Source organism: Sceloporus occidentalis, unplaced genomic scaffold (assembly GCF_023333645.1).
Source record: "Sceloporus occidentalis isolate IW3139 unplaced genomic scaffold, rSceOcc1.0.p SCAF_12, whole genome shotgun sequence".
NCBI classification, from domain to species: domain Eukaryota; kingdom Metazoa; phylum Chordata; class Lepidosauria; order Squamata; family Phrynosomatidae; genus Sceloporus; species Sceloporus occidentalis.
In genome coordinates, this window is record NW_028316992.1 from 11,986,505 (window position 1) to 12,004,578 (window position 18,074).

At 43.0% G+C, this 18,074-nt stretch overlaps 1 protein-coding gene across 3 annotated transcripts in view; it reads left to right on the forward strand.

Annotated features, from left to right (window-relative positions):
• The first annotated feature begins 6,085 nt into the window (after positions 1-6,085).
• CTNNA1 (catenin alpha 1) overlaps positions 6,086-18,074 on the forward strand; it is a 92,235-nt gene continuing 80,246 nt past the window's right edge. The window contains exons 1-3 of one of the 3 annotated variants that reach the window (XM_089478071.1): positions 6,086-6,121; positions 6,905-7,016; positions 15,856-15,962. In XM_089478071.1, coding sequence (XP_089334197.1) covers positions 15,858-15,962 — 105 coding nt within the window. In that variant the 5' untranslated portion in view covers positions 6,086-6,121; positions 6,905-7,016; positions 15,856-15,857. Of the gene's footprint in view, positions 6,122-6,245; positions 6,401-6,742; positions 7,017-15,855; positions 15,963-18,074 lie in introns of those variants that run through there. The other 2 variants (XM_089478069.1, XM_089478068.1) reach the window with 2 other exon arrangements.

The window sequence follows — 18,074 nt, forward strand, 5'->3', positions numbered from 1 at the left end:
TAGGCCAGGACTGGGATGGAGCAGAGCCAGGAATTATGACCCTTCTCCATTCTCTGTGCTTTTCATCTTACAAGTGAAATTGCAAATCAATAGGGTTAGGCCTTTCCTTTTTGTTGTTGTTGAGGTGTCAACATGCATTGCAATGTTACCACAATGATGTGCTCCATTATTAGGCATAACAAGACACTGATGGATGCTGTGGTCAGTGATGACAGCAGGCCCCACCACTGTGACTCCAGGGCTCTCCTTAGCCATGCACAGCACAGAATAGTGCTCCCAGGAGTGACGTAAAAGAACCAAAGTTCACAGGGTTTAAGGCCAGGGCTGGAACAGTGATATCATCTGCAACTGCCCTGGGATTTCCTGTTCCTTTTGAGCTTGGCTGCAATCACAGCCGCTGGGGGGGAAGAATGTAAAGAATCTTCTGTGCAACAATATATCCTTATCAGTTACTCTCATCATTCTGCATAGTATTGGAGGAGTGGCTTGGCCTGGAATGGGCAATTAAGAAGTATAAGCTTTACAAATGACCCATGGTAGAAATTGAAACAGCTAGAACTGGTTGGAGAGCCAGCATGGTGTAGCATGCTGGCTCTATGAGCCCAGCTATGAACTATGAACTATGAGCCCATGGTTCAAATCCCTGCTTGGCCATGGAAACCCACTGGGCGACCTTGAACAAGCCACACTCTCTCAGCTTCAAAGGAAAGCAAAGGCAAACTCCTTCTGAACATATCTTGCCAAGAAACCCCCATGAAAGGTCTGCTTTATGGTCAAAAACGATTTGGAAGGTTTGCTATAAGTAAAAAATGATTATAGGTTCACCACAAGTTAGAAATGACTTGGAGGCACACAACAAGAACTGGTTTATTGTTATTGATCAACCCAGTTTCCTGCACATTATGGCCATAGCATAGGGGTGGAAAGAATATTCAAAACTATTCAGGACATGGGTTTCCTAAATGAAGAGAAAATTTGAAAAGAACCCTAGATGGGTGAGAATCCACGTAGTATCACAGTTTGATACATACTCTGTGTGAAATATGCACCTTTGGGGCACATAAGATACCATTTTCTGCAAAGAAAACAAGTTCCTTCTGTAATAAACAACATTTTCTCTGCAGAAAACACTGTTTTCTGAGTATAAATACTGTTTTCTTGGGGGGGGGGTGCACATAATAAGTGCCAAACTGAATAATCTGAATAATCTTCAAAACCTTATCACAAGGTTTCTCAGCAAGATTTGTTCAAAGGAGGTTTGCCTTTACTTTCTACTGAGGCTGAGAGAGTTTGACTTACCCTGGTCCCCAGTGGGTTCTCATGGCTGAGCTGGGAATCAAACCCTGGTCTCCAGAGTCATAGTCCAACACTCAAACCACTACATAAGAAAACAAAAATAATAATAACAAATTATTTACATAACTCTAAAATAGACAATGAAGCACTGAGCTAGTCAAACATTTCCTATATTTGAGTCACTAATTATTCAAAATTGAAACTGAAATCAAGAAATCAGAAGATGATTAAGTATTGAAAGGTCAGCTAAGAAGGAACTGGACCATATTCTCAAGTGTAAAAATACATAATTGAATATCATTCCAGTGTACTTCCTATTGCTATGTATGGTTTTGAAAGCTGAACAGTGAAGAAAACTGAAAGGAAGAAAATCAACTCATGTGAAATGTGGTGTTGGAAAAGAGTTATACAGATGCTGTGGGCTGCTAAAAAGACAAATATATGGGTTCTAGAGCAAATCAAACCTGAACTCTCACCAAAAGCCAAGATGACTCAACTGAGACTGTCGTACTTTGGGTGTGTCATGAGAAGACATGACTCACTAGGAAAGACAATATTGCTTGATAAGGCACAAAGCAGTAGGAAAAAGAGGAAGACCACATTCCAGATGGATGGAGTCAATCAAGGAAGTCATAGCCTTGAATCTGCAAGACCTGAGCAGGGCTGGAGATGGCAGGGTGATTTACAGGTCTCTCATTCACAGAGTCTCCATAAGTTGAAGTCAAATAGATGGCACATAACAACCACCATCACCACCAGATCTGGATGTGATGCTCCCTTCTTGCTGGCCTTGGCTGGCTGGCCCTCTCAGGGAGCGCTGTTGAAAAAAGACCCTTGATTGTTTGCACAAGCAGAGAGGCAGACAAACTAGGCTGCAAACTCCCCCAACTGCTGTTGCATTGAAGCATTTATCTGAGTAGTCAGTAGAAAAGGTGACAGATGGAGCTGTGAGCAAGTTGGAGGTCAGAGCTGTGTGCGCCATGAGGCCTGCCATGCACCCTCTAAGCTGGCCTGCTGCACTCAGGTGCCCTCAGTAAAAAATAATGCCACATCTCCAGTGGTGAAATAAGATTAGACTACATGCTATACATGGTATACATGATACCATAGTAGTTGCAGAAGACGTCACAGACTTGGAAAGATTACTGAGGAAGGTTAAATAGGAAGGTGCAAAGGAAGGATTAATGTTGAACATAAAGAAAACAAAATTATGACTACAGAAGAGATGCATAAATTCAATCTAGACAACAAGGAAATCAAAATATTTAAATAATTCCTGTACCTAGGATCAACTATAGATCAGAGTGGTGACTGCAGTCAAGAAATAAGAAGATCAGGAATGGATAGGGTAGCTATGAAAGAACTAGAGGGAATCCTGAAAAGTAAAGATATAAAATTGAATACAAAAGTTAGAATTGTCCAAGTCGTCATATTCTCCATCACCATGTATGGCTGCAAGAGTTGGACAGTCAAGGAAGAAGACAGAAGGAAAATCTACTCATTTAAGATGTGGTGCTGGAGAAGAGTGCTTAGGATACTGTGGGCAGCCAAAAGGACAAACAGATGGGTCTTGGAACTGATCAAGCCAGAGATCTCCTTAGAAGCCAAGATGATTAAACTCAGGCTGATGTACTTCAGCCATATAATGAGAAGGCATGGATTAGGGACGTAGCCAGGATTTTAGGAGGGGGGGGGGTCCAGACTAAGTGCCACCATTATAATGGGGCTTGGGCACGGTGGCACAGCAGCATGCACCATTCATTTTTCTAATGGAAGGGGGGGTCTGGACCCCAAGAACCCCCCCTTGGCTACGTCCCTGCATGGATCGCTGGAAAAGACAATAATGCTGGGAAAGGTAGAGGGGAGAAGAAGGACAGGGAGACCACATGCCAGGTGGATGGGGGGGACATGGGCATGAGCTTGCAGGAACTAAGTAGAGAAGTGAAAGACAGGGGTTCTTGGAGGTGTCTCGTCCACAGGGTCTCCGAGTCGAAGTTGACTCAAGGGCACATAACAACAAAAATGTTCTTCAACTGCCCCGATTTGGCATGGACAGCCCCAGCTAAGCCTGTCATCCCACTTTTTCAGCTGCTTTTAAAATGTCTGTTTCTCTCTCCTCCCTCTTCTTGCTTTCCCCATTTGTCCTCAAGCTTACTTCAGTTGCTGCAAAGTGAGTGCAAAGTGCAAATAGAGGAGTTTATCAGACAAGGGAAATTGGAAGTATAATCCAATGGCAATCTGAGCGCAATCATGGGGTTTAATGTTATTGCGTGATAGACTACCACACGCAAATTTGGGCAATGGCAAGCTATTTTTGGGCAGTGGGAAGTCAGTTCGAACGCAATTCGAATTCATGTAAATTCGCTGAGCTAGCGAATTAACGTGAATGTGTTCTGGCCCCACTTTCTTTTCATTCGAAATTAAGAGAAATTCCTCCCGTGTGATAAAGTCCAGAGTTTGCACTCAGTTACCTCAGCTGAAGGAAAAAGAGAGGAGGGGGCAGACTCTTACCCTTCCCAGTAGGCTCAGGAAGAATGTGTTCCTCATTAATAACTTTTGCCACCTTGACCACACTCTGGGATGTTGCTCAGCCACAAGTACCCCAGGGTGCATCTACGCCATAGAAATAATGTAGTTTGACACCACTTTGTCTTGGCTCCATCCTACAAAACCCTAAGATTTGCTGTTTTGTGAGGCACCAGCACTCATTGGCAGAGATGGCTTGTAAAACTGCAAATCCCAGGATTCCACATAATGGAGCTATAAAGTGGTGCATTATTTCTACAGCATAGAGGCACTTCCAGTTTTCATCTGTGAAATGTTGGAGGGTATGGGGCTGCCCATCCTGTTAATTTCTTTACATGGCATAGCAGAATGGAGCTATTATTTTATCTGTTGCAGGCAGCAAAATATCTTGGGTCAGGCCTGGCTGCCATCATCATCTCTTTGAACACATTGCACATTACTCCCACTTGGTATAGACTGTAGATACAATACTGCCCCATCCAACTTTTACTTTGGTTGAGGCCTCTCTACTATTTTGCCTAACAGAATGAAAGTTAGGAGACAGTCGAAACAATTTTCCTTCACATATGTCTCCAAAACCCATCTTCCTGAACGCTTAAATCAATGTTGGAAGCACTTACCTGGTGTTGAGGTACCTCTTGAGGTCTGACACCATCATTTTAGAATACCTTCCCATATCAAGATTGTTTGTGTGTTGTGTGCCTTCAAGTCATTTTTGACTTATGGGCAGCCCTAAGGTGAACCTATCCCAGGGTTTTCTTTGCAAGATTTGTTCAGAGGAGGTTTGCCACTGCCTTCCCCTGAGGCTGAGAGAGTGTGACATGCCTAAGGTCACCCAGTAGGTTTCACAGGCAAGTGAGGAATCGAACCCTGGTTTCCAGAATCATAGTCCAATATTCAAACTGCTATGCCACACTGGATCCTATATTAGAATTACCTAGCCCCAATGTTTACACCAAGCAGAACAGTCTCTTTTTCAGAGCATTAGGAGAAGGCGTACTGTTGGGAGATCAAGGTAGAAGGCTCTATTGATGTATCAACCTTATTGGGTGACTGAGACTCTCTCACCCCAAGATCTCTGTAGTGAATTGTGTGGTCTGGCAGTTTGAGCATTGCGACTAGGATTCTGAGAGTCTGGGGTTCAAATGCACACTCAGCCATGGAAACCTATTGAGTGACCTTGGGCAAGTCATGCTCTCTCAGCCACAGAGGTTGGCAATGGCAACCCTCCTCTGTACAAATTCTGCAAAGAAACCCCCATGATAGGTTCTCCATAAGTCAGAAATGGCTTGGGGTGCATCTATGCTGTTGGAATAACGCAGCTTGACACTACTTTAAGTGCCATGGCTCCGTCCTACAGAAGCCTGGGATCTATAGTTTTGTGAAGCACCAGCACTCCTTGACAGAGAACTAAACTACAAAACCTAGGATACTATAGGATAGAGCTAGAAAAGCAAGTAAGGGAGCCAGCATGGCGTAGTGCTTTGAGTGTTGGACTACAACTCTGGAGACCAGGGTCTGATTCCTCGCTTGGCCATGAAACCCACTGGGTGACCTTAGTAGGTGGTCCTCCACTTTGAGCACAACTAAGAAGCATGGATTTATATTTACAAGAGCGTTTTTAGCTTTTATTGGGCCATGTCCTCTATTTCTCTTGGATGCCCTCCACTTTGAGCATGACTAAGGAGCATGGATTTATATTACAGGAGTGTTTGGGGTTTTTTTTAGTTTTTATTGGATCGTATCCTCCATTTCTCTTGTGTGTCCTCCATTTCAAGCATGACTAAGAAGCATGGATTTATATTTATAGGTTAGCTTTTGTTGGGTCATGTTCTCAATTCCTCTTGGGTGTCCTCCATTTTGAGCACAACTAAGAAGCATGGATTCATATTTATAGGAGTGTTCTTAACTTTTATTGAGGTGTGTCCTCCATTTCTCTTAGATCCCTCTATTCTGAGCACAAATAAGCATGGATCTATATTTATAAGTGTTTTCAGCTTTTATTGTGTCATATCCTCCATTTTTCTTGGATACCTTCCACTTTGAACACAACTAAGAAGCATGGATTTATATTTACAGGAGTGTTTGTAGCTTTTTTATTGAGCTGTGTCCTCCATTTTTCAGGATTGTCCTCCTTTTGCGGGTAGGACACACCTTGAAGGCACACAACAAGAACCTGCCATGGCTCTTGCTTCCAATGAAGAGTGTGTCTAGCCTTATAAGGGCAAATGGGGGCAGAAACTTCGACAGAGAAGTTATGAAGCCAGAGAAAGTTAAGCAAAACAACCCAAAACCTGAGGTACTACTTCTTTCCCCTCACACTGCGCATGCGCAATACGTCCCAACACAGCCACTCTCACCTGAAACTCATTCCTGACTCACCCTCTCACTCCCACCCCGAGGCTGTTCCCACTATCGCCGCCCCTCCCCACCGGGTCCCCCGTCTTTGCCCGCGGGATCCCCTCTCCCCAACGACCATGAACGGGATCAAAAGCGGGGTCGAAAGATGGGAAGAGAAAGGGGGGAAATCCCCAAGAAGCAGAGAGGAAAGTCGTCGTATGAGGGCTACTCCAGCTGAGTTAGTGAAGTCTGCGGAGGGGGTGGAGGGCTTGTGGGAAGAGCCGAGAGAAGGGCAGTGACGGGAAGAACCGAGAGGAGGGAGGTGTTAGGGAAGAGCCGAGAGGAGCGAGGTGACGGAAAGAGCCGAGTTTATAGGAACAGCCGAGGAGGGAGGTGACGGAAAGAGCCGAGTTGATGGGAACAGCCGAGGAGGGAAGTGACGGAAAGAGCCGAGAGGAGGGCGGTGTTAGGGAAGAGCAGAGAGTAGGGAGGTGACGGAAAGAGCCGAGTACAGTAGATGGGAACAGCCGAGGAGGGCGGTGTTAGGGAAGAGCCGAGAGGTGACGGAAATAGCCGAAGAGGGAGGTGAGGGGAAGAGCCGACGCAAGTGGGACGGAGGGAGGCTCCCGGAAGAGCCTGACTAGTTGCTGGCGTTCTTTGGGTCAGGGCGCGGCGGGGGGAACAGGGACGGAACAGCGGCTGAGCCATCCACCGGACCCCCTCCCCCTCCTCTTTTTTTAAGTGTGCGCGAGAGCAACGGCCGCTTCTTTGAAGGGCGGGGCCCAGAGTCCTTTCAATTAGCGACGCTCAAGAAGAAGTAAAAGTAGAAGAGGAAGGCGGACTCAACGGCGAAGGTAACTTTCTGGCTGCTGCTGCTGAAGCGTCGCTCACTTTTCCTCCTCCTTCTCCTCCCTTTCCTTCCTTCCTTTCTTTGGGCCTTAAAACTTTGCAAACTCCCTCCCTCCCTCCCCACCTTGGCCAGCCTTTGGTCCTCCTCCTCCTCCTCTCTTCCTTCGCTTTTATGTTTTTATTATTATTATATCATAATAATAATAATAATTACAACATTGAAATACACTCTTCCCTCCATATTTGTGGATTTGATATTTGAGGATTTGATTATTCACAGATTTGGTTAATATGTCCTCTCTAGGAATATCTAGGTCCTCCAGTGCAACTCTATGGTCAACTTTAACCAAAGGTTGCCCTGAGGACCTAGAGATTCCTAGAGAGGACTCTCCACTAGGCATTTGTATCTCCGCCAGTGAAACTCTATGATCAGTGTATGTTGGACATTGACCATAGAGTTGCCCTGAGGACCTAGAGAGGACTCTCCACTAGGCATTTGTATCTCTGCCAGTGAAACTCTATGGTCAATGTCTGTTGGACACTGACCACAGAGTTGCCCTGGAGGACCTAGAGATTCCTAGAGAGGTGTCCTCTCAGGCAAAAACAGTGTTTTTGTTATTTGTGGTTTTTCCATATTCACGGGGGTCTTGTGCCCCTAACCCTAGCGAATACGGAGGGATGAGTGTATACAGTCCATATCCCCCAGTCCCACCCACCCCTTTCACTGTATATACTCATGTATAAGTCTCTAAATTTTAGTCAAAACATTGACCCCCTCCCAAAAAAAACCCTGAGTCAACTCTATCCACAGGTCAGTATAGGTACTGTATAGATGTAGGGCTTTGTTAAGTTCTTTGGCATCGTTTTCCTTTGCTTCATCCACTTTACATCCTTTGTTACATGCCCCCAAGTTTTACCCTCAACTTATCCGCAGGTTGTGTCAAAATCCACAATTCTTGGCCCCCAAACATGCCCTCGACTTATACATGAGGTCGACTTATAGTCGAGTGTATATATGGTATTTCCCCTCAAAATAAGAGGGAATGAGGGATTGCCCTTCCTCCTCTTCTTCTTCCTCCTCCGCCTTGGCCTGGCTTCCCTCTCGGCCGGCCTCTTCCTGGCTGCCCTGGGCAGCGTCCTCATTCCAGGGATTGAAGGGAGGAGGAAGCCTTTCTCTCTCTCCGCCTCAGGAAAGAGTGGCTGTCGTTGTTGGTTCAGTTGTTGGGTTGGTATGCCACCTTTCCTCCCAGGAAGGAGCGAAGGTGGCTCACAGATTCGGAGGAGGAAGAGTCTGAGGCTTAGAATCATAGAGTTGGAAGAGACCCCAAGGGCCATCCAGTCCAACCCCATTCTGCCATGCAGGAACTCCCAATCAAAGCATCCCCATTGACAGAGGGCCATCCAGCCTCTGCTTAAAGACCTCCAAGGAAGGAGACTCCAATACACTCCAAGGAAGGAGGGTGTTCCACTGTCCAACAGCCATTACTGTCTTTTATGTTGTTGTTGTTGTTGTGTGCCTTCTTCAAGTTGTTTCTGACTTGTGTGGCAACCCTCAGAACAGCCTATCATGGAGTTTTCTTGGCAAGATTTGTTCAGAGAACATTGCCATCCTCTGAGGCTGAGAGAGTGATGAGTCATTTTTTAACTAAGGCGACCTTACCATGGGACATCTAGGGGTAGCGATGTTGGCCACATAGCAAATCCAGTAACATCCAAACAATGGTACCTTTCTTGGGCCAAATAAAGGTATCCAAACATCGAACAATAACATGTAAATAACATCCAAACAACGATACCTTTAATGGGGCCAAATAAAGGTATAATAACATCCAAACAATGATACATCCAGTAACATCCGATCAATGATACCTTTAAAGGTATCCAAACAATGATACCTTTATGGGTCCAAACAAAATGCACAATTACATGTTGCAAGTTTTCAGAGTCACGCCTGCTTCTTCATCAGGCAAACAGGAGAAAGAAGTTGAAGAAACCCTACCATGGCATTTTCTTGGTAAGACTTGTTCAGAGGGGGTTTTGCCCTTGCCATTTTCTGAGGCTGAGAGAGTGTGACAAGTTGTTTTTTAACTTGCGGTGACCCTACCTATAATGAGGTTTTCCTGCCAGGTTTCTTTGCCAGGGGCATTTGCCCGTGTCATCCTCTGAGGCTGAGAGAGTGTGACCTCTTGCCCAAGGCCACTCGGTGGGTTTCTGTGGGCAAACTGGGGTTCAAACCCTGCTCTCCAGAGTATTAACATTCAATGCAACACTTTTATTGCTTTCATTACTTCTCTTTTTACCTATGGTGAGCCTATCATGAGGTTTTCCTGCCAAGTTTCTTTGGGGGGGGGGGCTTGCCACAACCATCCCCTGAGGCTGAGAGTGTGATGGGTCATTTGTTAACTTATGACAGAACCTATCATGGGTTTTTTCTTGCCACGATTTGTTCAGAAGGGGTTTACCATTGCCGCCCTATGAGGCTGAGAGTGTGTGATAAGTTGTTTCCAATTGATGGCGATGAAGTGGGCTTTTCTCAGTTTGTCTCAAAGGTACTGTGTGTGTGTGTGTCTTAAAGTCATTTCTGATTTATGGTGACTCTAAAAGGAGAACCTATCATGGGGCTTTTCTTGGCAAGATTTGTTCAGAGGGGGTTTGCCATTGCTGTCCTCTGAGGCTGAGAGAGTGTGACTTGGCCATGGCCAGCCAGGATTTGAACCTGCTCTCCAGAATCCTAGTCCAGCACTCAAACAACTACACCACGCTGTGGACTCCCGGGGCTACTTATTCCCCCTCCTTCTAAAAGTCTTTCACTCTTGCTTTGATCCCAACTCTTTCTTTCTTTCTTTCTTTCTTTCTTTTGGAGAGTGAGGAAGAAGACTTTCCTCCCCCGCTGCGTAACAACAACTGCTTGCAAAGGGAACAAACGCTGTGCTCTGGACAAGAGTTGTCTCGCAACACCCATGTGCGTGCGCACTACCTCCTCCTCCTCCTTCCCTGACTGTAGAGGAAACAAACTTTAAATGGGGCGTGGGCGAGGAAGGCTGGGGAGGGGGGTTGGGACGGACGTCATTGTGCCCTGTCAGACAAAGTTAGTGGGAAGTCTTCAGAAGTTTGTTTTGACAAAAGAGAGGGGGGGGGGAGGGAAGGAAGTTTAGCCTGACTTCTAAAGTATACTCCCAGGATAACACGCACACGCACTCAAAAAAGTCAAAGTAAGTGCTGTACACTCATCCCTCCATATTTACGGATTTGATTATTCACGGATTTGATTAATATGTTCTCTCTAGGAATATCTAGGTCCTCCATTGCAACTCTGTGGTCAACTTTAACCAAAAGTTGCAATGAAGGACCTAGAGATTCCTAGAGAGAACACTCCACTAGGCATTTGTAGCTCCTCCAGTGTAGTTCTGTGGTCAGTGGCTGTCAAACGTTGACCACAGAGTTTCACTGGAGGACCTAGAGATTCCTAGAGAGGTGTCCTCTCAGGTAAAAATGTGGTGTTTTTGTTATTTGCAGTTTTTCTATATTCATGGGGGTCTTGTGCCCCTAACCCTAGTGAATAGGGAGGGACAAGTGTATTTGGTAACTGCTTATGGTTTCTGAAGCCATCTTTTTATTATTATTATTATTAACCTTTATTTATAAAGCACTGTAAATTTACACAGAGCTGTACATACAATCTTTTTAATCAGATGTTTTCCTGCCCTCAGGCTTACAATCTAAAAGATTTTTCATTTGTTTTAAAAAGCGATTCGATGAGGTTCTGGAAAATCAAGATTTGAATTCCTGCTCAGCCAAGTAAATGGACAGAGTGACCTTGGGCAAAGCACGCTCTCTCAGCCCCAAAGGCAAACCTCCTCTGAGCAAATCTTGCCAAGAAAATCCATGATAGGTTTGGTTTGTTGTTGTTGTTGTGTGCCTTCAAGTTGTTTCAGGCTCATGGCGACCCTAAGGCGGATCCTATCATGGGATTTCTTTGCAAGGTTCGTTCAGAGGGGGTTTGCCCTTGCCATCCTCTCAAAGGTCACGCAGTGGGTTTCTATGGTTGACCCAGGATTCAAACCCTGGTCTTGAGAGTCACGGTCCAACGTTCAAACCATTGTGCCACTCTGGTTTGCCTTAGGATCACTATAAATCAAAAAGAACTTGAAGATACCAATAACAGTCAAGGAGAACAGACTCCAGCAAGCTACTTGTCTATATACACCATCTATCTTTTGGAATAAATCTGATATTGGCATAAATTTGCCTGTTAGGGAGTTATTATAAAATAATTAGTGTATTGTAAGTCTTATGGTATGTATGTGGATAAATAGTCTTTGACTCATTTCTCAGATCTTATATTGGCCATCAACCTGGCCAATTAATCATCTTAGTTATTTCATATTTGATACATTAATATATTTGTTACCAAAACATCCCATAATTGTATAAATCCAAGCTGTCTCTCTTTAATGGCCAGGATCTTTTCCATTGTTGTGCTTCAGGCATCTGTGCTGCAGCTAGCATATGTCACATTCGCTTTCTGTAGGATGGAACAAGTAGTGTGTTGCTACTAAAACCATTTACAGACTCATTTGCGTGTGTTAACTTGGAAAATGTCCCCTAGTCCCTGACCTGAATACAAGATGGTTTATTGCTTATTTACTTGTACAATGGGCCCTTAGTATCTGCTGGGGTTTGGTTCCAGGACACACACACCCCACACCCTCCCATGGACACCAAAACCCATAGATGCTCAAGTCCCATTATATACAATGGCATAGTATAATCATGTCCTTTACCAACCTGGCATAGGGGTTTGAGTGGTAGACTACAACTCTGGAGGCCAGAGTTCAGTTCCTTGCTCAGTCATGAAACCCACTGGGTGACCTTGGGCCAGTCACAGGCTCTCAGCCTCAGGGAAAGGAAATGGCAAAACCTCCTCTGAAGAAATGTTGCCAAGAAAACACCATGATAGGTTCACCATAGGGTCACCATAAATGAGAAACAACTGGAAGGCACACAACAGCAACAATTTAAATGGCAAAATCAAGGTTTGCTTTCTGGAAATTATTTTTTGAATATTTTCAAGTTGTGTATGGTTGAATCCATGGATGCAGAATCCATGGATACAGATGGTCAACTGTATATACAAATTATTTGTTCGTTGTTAGGTAAATAATAATAATCTACTGCGCCCAGAGTGACCAGACGTCTTCCTTTTTCAGGACATGTCATACATGCCAACCTTCTGTTCCAGTGGAATTTCAAAATCCTCCATTTTGAGCACAAAAAAGAAGCATAAATTTACATTTATTTTAGTGTTTCTAGCTTTTATTTTGTAATGTCCTACATTTTTCTTGAATGCCCTTCCTTTTTCAATACTTTGTTCTCCTTTGTGGTTACATCTGGTCACTCTGACTGCACTTCATAGTTCAGTGGTAACTAGATCCTTTCAAAATTTGATTAGTTGTCATATCCGGTCATACTCTGTTTCAGATACAAAAAAACGTATAGTAACTGATTTGGTTACTTTTCATGCAGATCAGTGTTTCAGATACTTACTGCAGCTCCCAAGAAATGCACATACGTAAAACAACAACAACTTGCATTGGTTGACAGAATTTGGTTAGGTTCTGAATTTCACCTGGTGAAGTAGGTTGAATAGACAAGTTCCAGGATATGTCCACTGTTTATGTTTTTACAGGATGCGTTGTATTAAGTTAAGATGGAATTTAATTTTGGCTTAGCCTGTTGGCAGCAAACGTTACAAAATGGAGGTGACCAATATAGAAATATGCTATAATTCTTTGATCCATTTGTTTATCAAAATGTGAATGTCACACTGGGGTACTGAAATTGAATTTCAAATGACAAATCATGTGGCACATTTTCTTTTTTATCTCAGGCTTCTAAATTGTGGGATGAGAACCGGACAATACAAAAAACATCCAGGGGTAGCTGTGTTGTCCCTTTAGCAAATCCAATAAAAAACCCACCAAACAGTGATACCTTTATTGGCCAACAAAAATGCACAACATACTTGTTGCAAGCTTTCGAAGCTTCACTGGCTTCTTCATCAGGCAAGGTGTTACAAACCAAACAGGAGTTAAGATGGTATGGAGGGGCATATCATGCAGACTGGGCTGGCACCTCCTCCTTCTGGCCTTATGGGAACTGGGAGATTCTCGAAAGTCCAGGAAATTGTACATCCATTTGCATCACAACAAAGACACTTCCTTTGCTATCTGTAAAAGTATTTGGAGTGAGAATGACAGGTTGGGGCAGAGGGAAGTTCTTCTCTGCTACCTGGCTGTACTTCATAAAACACTCAGTACTAGTACAGACATAGTCTGAAAAGACTGAAATTATTTCAGACTCCTATGTGCTAGCCTCAAAAGTATCTTACAACTCATTAAATCTTGAAACTTGTATATTATTTTCTGAAGCACTGGTGTCAAATTCTCAGATGTGGGATGTATCTAGTGCTGAAGAATGCTACTTCACCTTGAGTAGACTGGAAAATGATCCCCTGAGTCTTTGTACTGTGAGATAAGTCTCTTGGAAGAGGTGTGACACTGTGCTGCGCTATCTTCTCTTTAGCCTTATTTCTTGTATAACTTCTCTAGGTTTTGGAGAATTTAAATCTCTTGGAAGATCAGATACTGGGGAGTTTTCCAATTCTTACTCCATCCTGTCCATCCTACCTTGTTGTCTTTTGCTAACCTTTGATTTGTGGCTTGTTCATCATGACATGAAATCTGGCATGGGGCCTGCTCACTGGCTTGTCTCTCCTCCAGCAAGGCAGACAACTATTCATAGAACTAATCTTGGTTGTTGTTTTTTTTCCTGGCTTGCCACAAGTAAAACAAGCCAGAAAGCCAGCTCCTGCTTACAAAGTCCTTTTCCTTGTTTAGCGTCTCCCGCTGTAAGCAGAGCAATCTAAGAGAGCTGGGACCTTGGCTCATCCTAAATGAGTTGGCATTCAGTAGATTTCCAGGCTGTCAAGAGAACCCAAACAGTGCATGCCTCACTCTGATCCTAAGCACAGCATTAACTTGTTAAACAGTCCCACTGAACTCACCTAATGTTTGTCTGATATGCATGCTTAGGATTGCATCTGTAAATGTGAGTGTAGCTAACATTATTGCTAGTAAACTTGACCCACTTATCGTTTCCCCCTGCCCCTCACAAATGCAGTCCTCAGTTTTCACACTTGTGATAATACAAATGGATAGCCCTACACAGTATAGTATGGGGGTACTTGCCTATGTGCTTTCTTTTAAGAATTACCCCTCCTTCTTTTCCACTCTGCCCTGCCCAGTTGCTTCACTGTGAAATAATTTACCATTTTTTTTCCATCCAGTGCCCTTGGTTTAATGTGTAGTACTCAATAAATGGCGTTAAAGAGCATGTGTTGCCATACTTTCTTTCATTATTTGTTGCAGGCTCTGCTTAGTGTGTGTGATATTGTGTAATCGACGTTCTCTAGATAGGATGATTAATGTCTGGTATGCAGTCTACTAAACAAGTACAGTACTTCCATTAATGTAGTAATTTAATTGTCATCTAGGCCTCCTGCCAAAACTGCTGTGTTCATCGGTGTATGAGTTTGTTTTGCTGTACTCACTGTGACTGAAATGAATGTGGCACGGAAGAAGAACAAAAGTTTGAGGCGTTTGAGTGGAATGATGACATCACTGGATAGCTATTCCTGTTCAGCAGCAGTTGTCTTCCTCTTGGGCTGATACACATATGTTGAGAAATCTCTGAAGCATATTCAGGATTGCTGATGCAGTTTTCCCTATACAAATTTTTGCAAATGAAGTTTACTATATTTGGTCACTACTGGAAGCAATACGATAAGAAAACCAGAAGCAAGGTGGCTGGGTGCTTGGAAAATGCAAGGGAAGGATTAAAGGAGGACAGAGTGGGCAGCTATGGAAAGGAGGGTCTGAAGCAAAAGAAGTGATAAGGATAATTCAAAGGTCTTTAAAGAACAGGATTGAGAGGTTGCCATGTTAACACAACATAGGGAAGTAAAAAAGGCAAGGGAGCATTGAAGGGTAGATAGTCACCTGAGGAGCTGTATTTATATTAACAAGTGGTATCTTTAGTTGCAGATTTCCAGCAGTTGTATGAGCTGGGGAGTGCTGCAGTAGCAGCAGGTCTGTGGTGAACAGCCATAAGTAAGCAAGATGTGGTTGTGAGAAATTGACTTCATTGGTTGTTTTTGGTTCTGTGGTGCAAAAAGGGGGCAGAAGCTTTTGAGAGACTGTTCCTGAAAGTTCTGGAAGATACTTTCCCTTCCAGAAGTATCATGAAACAGTAACATTTCCAAAGTGCTAGCCATAATAGCTTTAAAACAGCTGCATGTCCATTTCAAAGCACTGTGGATCTGGGCCACCTTGGAAACTCAGTCCACACCTTGTCGAAGTACAGAGCAAACTCCTTCCCTCCTGTGCTCCTTTCCTCATGAAGTGTTGCATCTTACTCTTCCAGTACAAAGTTGGGTGTTCTTTTTTTGGTGCAGGACAGTTTGAGTAAAGATTATGAATATTTTTGTACATACGCATGCCCTGTGTGGTGTGGGTTAAGTTGTGCATCTGTCCTCTACAACTTTCCCTTTCAAGGTACAGCTCTTTGCTTGTGGAATGTTATGATCTAGGTTTCATTGATCAGCCTGCAAAGGATCAGTGAACAGAAGGTTCTGTCATTGTGCCCAGTTATTTTGGAATAAGCACACTTATTTTGGGATAAGTCCCTTTGAAGGCAGCGCATCTTGTGAGTACATGGGCCTAGGTTATGCTGCACGGAAAATAGTAATAAGAATGAAATTACACAATGTTTTTCTTTCCTCAGAAATGACTGCCATTAATGCAGGAAACGTTAACTTCAAATGGGATCCAAAGAGCCTGGAGATAAGAACTCTGGCAGTTGAAAGGTTACTAGAACCTCTTGTCACACAGGTAATGGTCACTCTGTATGGTACTGCTTTGCCTTTTATTTATGTTCTCTAGCTCTGCAATGTTGTACTGAAGGCAATCGTTGAATTGTATTGGTTGACTAGTCATTTATAGCTCATTGGGGTTGGCAAGGGTATGAATAACATTTGTTCTGTGTTCAGATCTTTACTCACCAGTTAAGTTAGTTTGATGCCACAGTGTATAAGGAAATGATCTTTAGAATTCATAACACGTCCAGCTTTTTTGAAACAAAAAAGCATTTTTAAATGCATGAAGAGTTAATTAAATATCCAAGTTTAAAATAAAGTCTGATCTTAATAGAAATTGATTGAATTAAGCAAAGCTTACTTACTTAAAAATACTGGATGACTGACTTTCTGTCAAACACATGAACAAAAGTCAAAGAGAGATCCTTGATCTCAAACAAGTTAGTTGACTTGAAGCCCCATTTAACTGCATGGAAATTATTTATAACTACTGTAATCAGAGTTAATTTCATGAATTTTAGATGCATCTAAGAAGTCTTGGTTCATCGTACATAAGTATGGCTGAACACTGAATAGGCTTGTATGCACTACTTGATAGACACCTTCCTCCCTGAATTCTCCCATCATTTTTTAGCGCTGCCTGTGACTGGTAGTAATTTCTGCATAGAACTGAATGTTCCTATGTTTGGCAGTGGATATCAGAAGCTACTATAGCTAGCATTAGAGATTAAAAGTGTTTTTAAGAAGTTTCAAGGTCTGCTTTAAAACTAAGATTAGTATTCAACACAAACACTAATTATCACAGGTAGTTACTGTAGTTAGCATGGGGAGGAAGGAGGGAGAAGCATGAACTGGCACACTTAAGGTAAGATCCTCCATATTTCTTTTTAGTGGTGGCAGGCCACAGTGGGATATACTCTAGTCTAGTAATAGGCAAAGGGAATCTCAAGGCTGCCTCTAGCTTTGGAACCCCCATGCAGAACCCTTGAAGATTCCCAAAGCCCCCAGACCCAGTTTTTTTTTTTTTTTTAAAACGGCCCCAATTTTGGGGTCACCTTTGGTCTGAAAACCAGATGTAAATGCAGTGGTTTGCTTCCACTGACCCTCCCCATGCCCAAATAAAACAAAAGACACCCAAAACCTGGACAAGATGGCAGTCACATCCCTTCCACACTTGCCAATCCCTGCTGTGCCCAGTCCAAAACCTCCCATGACCACTACAGCTGTGAAGCCCTGACAATGGCAACAGGAGGCAAGTGAGATGGTGATAAACCAGCTCACTTTAGCTGAGAGTAGGAAAGAAAGGAAAGTGTGCTCACTGATGATCTGCACCCTTATATCCCTTTCCCTCATAGCTGCATTTTCTGAACTGCCACCCCTTCTCCCCTTCCCTCCAGCAGGCCTGACAGCTGCTGAGGGAAGGTTTTGAACATTACACAAAGGGCTACGGAAGAGTAGCACACACTCAGTCTGAACATAGGCATGCACACCTATAAACTACATGTGCAAACGACTTACACATGCATATGTTGTCATCAGGATTCCAGCTCTCATCTCTAGCCATGCTTAAGCAATTATGAAATGTTGCATCTGCATAAATCAGACTCGCTAACCCTACTCCAAAGAATGTCAAGAGTGCCCTTCTGTACAAAGATAATCATGAGAGAAATAATTGTGATCATTATATCTATATCAGGGTTGGCTGATTTAAACCATGGCTTAAAGTTTGATTGAAGCCAGATGACTTTCTTTAAAAAAAAAACACTCCAGTTTTTTTAATTGATTGTTCTTTTTTTAAACAGTCTGGCTATTACTATTTTTCAACCTTCTTACAGGAACAGCAATGACTGAATTTAAACATTTAACTTTAACTGTTTATTGGCCTTTGTTAGACCAGTATCAGTTGCTTCTTTTTAATTGCTTTATTTTATTGTGCAAGAAATGTCATTCAGAAACAAAGCCTTCAATTAATATAAATTCAACCAAAACAACTTGCTTTAAAAGAGAATTTTTAAAAGATTTATTATTAGTATTATTACTATTATTATTATTATTATTATTATTATGTAAGCTATAATATCTGAATTGCATTTTGCTATTTAATTTTCTGGTTTAGTCCTACATTGAT